The 8,587-nt window shown below is 42.9% G+C and overlaps 1 protein-coding gene across 4 annotated transcripts in view; it reads left to right on the top strand.

The window, feature by feature from the left end:
- Nucleotides 1-8,587, top strand: part of abcc9 (ATP-binding cassette, sub-family C (CFTR/MRP), member 9) — an 86,121-nt gene that overhangs the window by 63,754 nt on the left and 13,780 nt on the right. For all 4 annotated transcript variants that reach the window (XM_079494881.1, XM_079494879.1, XM_079494880.1 and 1 more), the window contains 3 exons: nt 664-784; nt 4,302-4,432; nt 5,682-5,760. In XM_079494881.1, the coding sequence (XP_079351007.1) occupies nt 664-784; nt 4,302-4,432; nt 5,682-5,760 (331 nt within the window). The remainder of the gene's footprint in view (nt 1-663; nt 785-4,301; nt 4,433-5,681; nt 5,761-8,587) is intronic.

Here is an 8,587-nt window from a genome sequence, read left to right as displayed (position 1 = left end):
CCATTCAACGAAACGGGTCTTTCAGATTTCTCAGACTGCATCCTGATTGGCTAAGATTGGCTTCCAAAATTCGCACGAGTGCTCAGTTTCAAACAAAATGCTGCAAATCATTGTGTGATTTCCGTGAAATTGTCCCCTAGGGTAGGTACCCTCACAAAAAACATGCAGTAATCCTGGTCTCTAAACTGCCTCCCCCTGGCCAGCCGGGGCGCCTGATGGAGGGGAAAGGAACTGGTTGGAATAACGTGTTCCTTCCACGGAATCCACGCGCTACGTCCAACCAGGGAAACTCCCCCCTGTCAGGTGTAAAGGAGCAACTTGGACACTCAGGCATGAAGGAAGCATGAGTTCAAGTCCGTTGCTCTCCCCATGTCCCCCATATATGGGGACTAGGTTGGCGGAGGGTGTGTAGAGCCCAGGATCACATTAGATAATTGACACAGGGGTGAAAAATGGGTTACAAAATCGTGGGATAAAAATTATTAAAAAAAAAGAAAGTGTGCACGCACATTCCCACTAGGCTGAGGAAGAAATGCCACGTGAAAAATTTCAACTCAGCCTCATGGTGGCGCTATAACTCACGAAAAGTGTATTTTAGTCAGTCAGACAGACTTTTTTGGTTTTCTGCTAGGTGACTAACTATTTGAACTGGTTTTCTGCTAGGTGACTAACTATTTGAACTGGGTGGTGAGGAACCTGGCCGACCTGGAGGTCCAGATGGCTGCAGTGAAGAAGGTCAACAGCTTCCTCGGTACAGAGTCGGAGAACTACGAGGGATCCATGGGTAATTGAGTTCTTTACGTTTACGCGCATTTATATTTCAAGTCATTTAGACGACTGCTTGTGCACTACATTTTCACACTATGTGAATAAATAGGAATAAAACAGCGAACCGCTGCATAATGTAACAATGTACTTTTAACTAATAACTAATACAATGTAATTTGGTCCAATCTCTATGGTATAGTATGTTAAACTTAATTGGGGTGGTACCCAAAATAGGGACAGTTGAAAGTGGTGAATGAGCGAAACCAAGGCACAGATAATGATTACAATATTAACTCGTGTTTTAGAGCCTTAGCCTTCTTCAGATTTTGTTACTCATATACAGCAAACAGGAAAATCTGAAAAAGATATACAATATGGCATAAATCCCTATACATTATGTTTAAAATGCATACGTATCATATCGTTCTAGCATCCCTTTTGAGTGTTGTTTACTCCCATCACCAGCTGTTAACATTATACATTATGGGCTGTATTTTGCGTGTCTTAAGTACCAGGTCTTATTACTTAACTTAAGACCTGGAGGCGTGATCAATGCCATTTGGCTATTCTGAGTGGCCAAAGAGCATTGACCACGCCTCCAGGTCTTAAGTTAAGTAATAAGACCTGGTACTTAAGACACGCATAATACTGCCCTAAGTGTCTAGTTCCCAGAGGTGTGGACTTGACGAGTCACACATTTGATGATGATTAGAAAAAATATTGTAACTGTTTTTACATATTCCACAATTTTAAAAGGAGCAGGAAGAAAATAAATCTTATTTATACCTGCCCCTATCTATCATTCAAAAGAAAACTTCCAATAATTGATGCTCTGTCCAATGGCTACCAACCAATCACTTAATACCTTCCAACAAGCTTAGGATTTGTTTGTGACTTGAAACAAAAAGTTTAGGACTTGGACGTTACTTGGGACATGCCTGTCTTGACTTGGGACTTGATTCGGGGCTCGAGAGCCAAAACTTTAGTATGTGTCCGACGCATGGCCATACTAGGCACTAGGCACGACATGTCATGCGTGAGAAATGGATCATTAAATCAAGTGTTTGCAGCAGTGTTTGCTGCATAAGCATGGGAGACTTTAACAAGGTTCAACGAGCACTGATTTAAGACCCATTATCACCGTGAGCTTGTAATGTCTTACTCTTCACTGTAATATCTGTAAGGACGCTAATAGGGAAACACAGCAGCTATATCTGGAACTGTTATGATGGGGACCATATGGTTCCATATCGTCTCTGTCGGGTGGAAACCTTGTACTTCTGTCCAAAACAGTAACCTTTCAGGATATTTCAGGATCAAATTAATACAAATAAATAACCGATTGCCAATGTAAATATATTCTGTAGTCACACAGTCTTTTTAATACTTATAGGTTCAATATTTATACATCTCACAGACACACTTAACCCATTCAGGCCTGACGTCGAAATTAAAAAAAATAAAGTTTTCTAAATCATGACAATTTTCGGAAAGATTTGAGGCACATTTTAACGATTTTTCAAAAATAGCAGACCTACAAGTTCATAGCGCGCCACTCGGTGGCGCGCTATGAACTTGTAGATCTGCTATTTTTCAATAGCTAAATTATAACAATGTTTAAAACACCAAAAGGGGTTCCCGCCCCAAAATGGGTTAATGGTTAATGTGGTTAAACGCTAACGTGACATGGATGCGTTCCAGGTCTCAATGGATTAAACACATTCCCTTTCAAAATGTTTCTAAGACAGTGGAAATAGCTGATCTACATGCACGCTCAACCCCGTGTTGTGAGTAAGCTTGTAGATCAGCTATTTTTGCTGATCTAATAAGGAGGAAAAAAACCCAAAACATAAGTGGAAAAATGGAGATACAAGGTTTGTGCCCGACAGCAGCAACGACATACTGGTGTTTATACGAGCCCAGGCTATAAGATATACACTACACTGCACACGTGGGTGATGCCATTGTTTTCTGCTTCCTTAATTGTCTTTCTCCCCTTACCGGTATTTTTCCATGACCTTTTCGATTACAAGGAATCCTTGACTCTGTGAACGAGAGGATGGATTATTTTCTTAGCGATTATTCTTGATGGTGATATGTTAAAAATATATATATGCACAAAGATGCTAACGCACACCAAAGTCCTTGTAGCGGTGCCGGCCCACGGGAGAGAACTGAAGAGGGAATCTTGAACAAACAAGAAAGTGGCCGCACACGCTAATAGCCAAAGTGCCAATATTTTATTTAGGACGCAGCAGATTAAGACATCATGAATCCAACGTTTCGGCGGTTAATTAAGCCCAATCAGAAAGGAGTAGGGAAGTAGCTATTAGCGTGTTTCTTGTTTGTTCAAGATTCCCTCTTCAAAAATATATATCAACATGAAAACATTTTGATTGATTATTATTATTAGTGATTAACCACTTAAGTCCTATTTTATTTATACTTAGAGCGAGAGTGCATGACCTCATAGAGCAGGGGTTCTCAACCTGTGGGTCGCGACCCCTTGGGGGGCGTCCCGAAATTATTTTGGGGGGTCCCCAGATGATTTATTTTTTCCTTGGGCAACTGAATGGCTGGAAAATGGAAATTGAGAGTTTACATAGTACACATAGTGCATGCATAAACTTTCCCTAATGATTATATCTGGTTTCAGTATTCATTTATGATGTATTTTCTCTATTATTAAGGTTATTGTAGCGGCCAATTTGTATTGGGGGTGGGGAGGGGGGCGGGGGTCGCCCCCATTTTCCGATCACGTGAACAACCCTACTTTCACGCCATACCATGGAGTGTGTTTTAGGGAATTTATGCTTCAACTGATCCAATTCATATTGGAGGAACAGGCAGAGTAGACCGCATGCGTTGTGATCGCCGTCATTTCCGTGTCCGACGCCACCTTCACCCAAAGTAACCCAACTGGGGGCGACTGTGGCTCAAGAGGTAGAGCAGGTCGTCCAATGATCCATGGGTCGGCGGTTCGAATCCCGGCTCCTCCTGTCTATATGTCGAAGTGTCCTTGGGCAAGACACTGAACCCCAAGTTGCTCCCGATGTGCTGGTTGGTACCTTGCATGGCTTCCGCTGCAATCGGTGTATGAATGTGTGTGTGAATGGGTGAATGTAATGCACAATCTATGTAAAGCGCCTTGGATAAAGGCGCTATATAAATGCACCATTTACCATTTACCATTTAACTGGGATTAATTGCTCCTGGCTAACAGACAGGGTCTTACATCCTGATGCCATCCATTTGTGGCAGGAACAAGCTACAATGTCTGGAAATAAGTCAATACAGTCATGACAACTGGCCTCAAAATGTGGTTCAGTGACAAACAACAGTGCTGGCCTGGAACATTAACCATGAATGTATGTCTTTCCTATAAGATATTAAAATGTCCTTGTGGGTGGTTGGTGGAAGTCACAAACGTAACTAACATGGCCATATATGGAGACAACTAATTGCATTGTATTAATACTGGTACATGTGTATTTACACTGTAGAACATTCAGTCATCTTCCACCTCCTTCCAGATACGTCCACGATTCCTGAGGATTGGCCCCAGCATGGGGAGATTAAGATCCAGGACCTGTGTGTTCGATACGACCCCTCACTCAAACCTGTCCTGAAGCACGTCAACGCGTACATCAACCCTGGACAGAAGGTACTTACTAGGAGAGACAGCTAGAGCGAGAGAGAGAGAGAGAGATGTTTAACTCAGAATTTTTCATAAAGAAAATTGCTATATTAGGTTATTTAACTTTTTTGTTATGTTTTTTTGTGGCTTTCGCCTTTATTTCTTTCTTTTTTTATAGAGGGACAGACAGTAGGCTGACAGGGAATGGGGGAGAGAGATGGGGGGGTGACATGCAGTAAAGGCCGTCGGGATCGGGAGTCGAACTGCCAGACTTGGACTACCGGGCCAAGGTGCCTGGACCGCTGGGCCACGGTCCAGGCACTACAATTATAGTTTACTCAAGAAAAAAAACCAACAAAATTATACAAGCCCTCACAAAATTGATTCAGAGTACACTTTCATAGTCCTATACTACATCCAAGTCTCCCATTGTACACTCTGACTTAGATGAACACTAAGAATTGTACGGTATACTAACTGCATGGTCACATCAATGAAAGGATAGAGAGAGAGGGAGAGAGGGAGAGAGAGAGGTCTCCCATCACACTGTCACCTTGTTGCTGAATAGCTTGGTCCTGGAGTCTCAGAGTGTGTCCAGTACGGTACCTCACACCATTCTACCATCCATCAGCAGCTGCAAAGCTCAGAGTTCAGCCTAGGACTTTTATTGATTTCATGTCCATGTGTGAGCAATAACCTGAGCAGACACATTTTCTGTGTGGAGCCGCACCGTGTATACCAGTAGTTCCCAAACGTTTTCATGTCAAGGACCCCTGGGGGTCCCCGGACCCCACTTGTGTACTTGTGTATACTGTACGTAAGAACGAAGCCAGCGCTAATCCACTGGTCATTCCACGTGTGAGAGCAAACTTCACAAAGTAGCTAAAATATTTATTTTTATTTTTACAACCTTTGTGAGACACTGTAGTGTGGCAAAGCACGTCATTCATTTACAAACAAAAACATAAAAAGAAAAAGTATTGAGTTTCTGGCCGACAGTTACGACATGCTGATGCTGTGTGTGTGATTCAAACGTGTTAAAACGCTACCGCACAGTACAACGTGTGTGACGCACGCGTCGCGTCAAGGCAAGGTGAAACAGATTGACACATAGCGAGCCAACGTCACCTGACACACGCGTAACATGAATGTGCCACCTGATCGTTGTCACGCCAGTGTTCCATTCGTCAGGGCGGCGTGACCGCCAGACGCCCTAGTAACTTTGTGAACTCTCTCTCTCTCTCTCTCTACCTCCAACGTTCCCTCGTTCCTCTAGGTGGGCATCTGCGGTCGGACCGGCAGTGGGAAGTCCTCGCTGTCCCTGGCCTTTTTCAACATGGTGGACATGTTTGAAGGTTGGTTCTGTCACTTGCGCACGCACGCACGCACGCACGCACACACGCACGCACACACGCACGCACACACGCACGCACACACAGACACACACAAGATCTAGGTTTGCTTTAGTCTGTCTGTCTGTCTGCCATTTATTTTTGGTTTGTCTCAATTTCCAACTCCTTCCCATTCCCTTGCGCGTTCGCCAGATGTTCTTTCCCTTATTCCTAAAAGATGGAGATAGAAATGCTATCCTCCTCTCTCATACGGGACACCGCACAGGTAGAGATGGCTGCCATCTTTCTCTGTGGTGAAGAGGGGTCCTTCAAACGTTCAGACTAATGGAATCCATCGCAGTGTGGACGTCAAAAACATTTACATTTACAGCTGACATCTGAGGCACTGCTGCCTTCAACTATTTATAATGAAGTCCATTTCCCAACAGACCTCACTTCACATTGTTTGAATGGATACGGATAATTGCTGTCGGGTGGAAACCTCATACATCCAAAACTGTTACTTTTCAGGATTCAAATTAAAAAATAGCAGATCTACCAGCTGAAAACCATTGAAGTAACAGCGTCCCATTGTGACGCAGTTTTGCTTTTGTGTTACACTGTACACATAAAATATGTTCTGCCCAACAGCGACAAAATGTCCTGGTACAGTATATCTTGGTATTCCAAGATACATTTAATATAATAATATTTTTTTAGGTAACGATTTTAGGTTACGATTTCTTAGTTTTTCATCAGGAATAAATAAAAGCCCACAATTATACCCAGCTTTCAATTTGGCAGCGACGTATGCGACTCAACCACTCTCCATCCAATAGTTTGATACAAGGCCATGACTTTGTTTAGGAATGAATGGAGGACTGAGCCTTTAACCTGGACATTAAGGGCTTAATATCAACAAGAGAGAGAGCAGATACTGCTCTTTGAAGTCGTATAAGAAGCATAAACACTTCCCAGACACGGTGATGCTGGTATATTTATTCCTCTTTCTCTCAGCCGAGTGTTGACCAGGATTAGCTGCAGCGTTGTCTAAAAACGCCTGTGTGTCTAAATGTATCCTCAGCCAATACTTCCTGTGTTTACATAGCACAGGCACCTTGGGCCTTGGCTCACTCTGATGATGTCATATTGAGAGCAGACGCACTCTCGACAGCCACTCTGTTCTTCTGGCATGTTTAGGTTTGATTAAACAGAAACACTCTCTGCGGTCTTAATAGTGCATACTTTATAGTACCAATGTATTTTGGTGTGTGTGTGTGTGTGTGTGTCCGTGTGTGTGTGTGTGTGTGTGTGTGTGTGTGTCCGTGTGTGTCCGTGTGTGTGTCCGTGTGTGTGCATGTGCAAGACCCAGCCGCTGTTAATTCCATGCTACCTTACACATCCAACCAGCCTTCTGTGCAGTATCAGTATCAGCTTTACAACGTATTCCCAATTATATCCTATATTAATATTATTTTATGGGAAGAGCCTAGCATATACAGAGATGTCCATATATGGGCATTTCAGTCGGATCGGCGGTGCGACGTATAGGTGTGAAGGCTGCACAGTGGCCCCAACCTCTAGTAATACTAAAAACAGGATCGCAGTTTTCTCTCTCTCTCTCTCTCTCTCTCTCTCTGTCTCTGAAGTGTTTATGTCTAATAATTACTCTTGTGAGTGGCTCCACTACCGTGCTTATCTTGAGGGGTCAACATCAACGCTTTAATCACCCAAAACTCCAATGATTTACTCCACATATGAGGTCTGCCTACTGTACCACTGTCTCTGTTTCACACAACCCACTTTTTAAATCAGCCGTAGACATATGGACATTGTTGCCCTCTTTGGCAGGGATGGAGATCCCACCTCCAACCTGACACGCCCATTTTGAGCATGTCATTGTACGCGAAACGTTTAAGAAATCTAACTTAATAATGTAAATCTAGCCGATCCAGAAGCTCACAATGCATGATCGACATTGACCGTGAGTTTGAAGATCGGCCGTGCAACGGCATCGCATGACAAAGTGTAACATATGAGCGGTTAAGGAACAGAAGCGAAGCTCAAAACATTGTTTGCCTCTCATAACCCTATGTCATCCACCATTTGGTAGAAGAGACCTTTTTTGTGTCCACGTTTATGTTTTTCTTTCCTTTTTTCTCTCTCCCTGGCTGTCAGCTGAAGTTCAAGAGCTCACCCAGACTTCTATAAACACTTGAACCTTAGCACTCCTATCCTGGGAGTGGACATTCAATGAGAAATTGCAGCTCTAATAGATCATACATTTTTTTGCAAAGATACCGGTATTTGTAGATGGGGGGAAATGTAGGAGGCTTAATAGATCCCTGGGAGATTCCAATCAGCTCACGGACCCAGTAAATAACTATTATGATACGGAAACATTATAGGTATAAGTGGTTTATACACTCTCTCAATTCCAAATATTGTCAGTATTTCCAATTCCAAGTATTTTGCAGCACCCACTTTGAGAAACGTCAAACCTGCACCTGTGTGTTTAACAAAATCTGATTTGCCTGGAGTGGAATGTTCGTTTAAATAAACATGCTCTGATTGACTGCCATGTTAAATAAACATGCTCTGATTGGCTGTCATGTTAAGTGGTCAAATGAGTGGGCCGCGCACACTTTTGACATTTTGAAGTGGGGCACCTGATCCAGAAAGGTTGAGAACCATAGTTCACGCAGATATTAATTACTCACCCCATGCATGGAGACTTAAATTCATGGATATTTGAACATTAATTAAAGTCTGCATGGGGTGAGTAATCGATAGGACAAAATACATATTGGAGGTGAACTATCCCTCGTTAGACAAGACTCCATTCTTAATA

This window comes from Electrona antarctica, assembly GCF_951216825.1.
Source record: "Electrona antarctica genome assembly, chromosome: 23".
NCBI classification, from domain to species: domain Eukaryota; kingdom Metazoa; phylum Chordata; class Actinopteri; order Myctophiformes; family Myctophidae; genus Electrona; species Electrona antarctica.
This window is presented reverse-complemented; position numbering and strand designations above follow the sequence as displayed.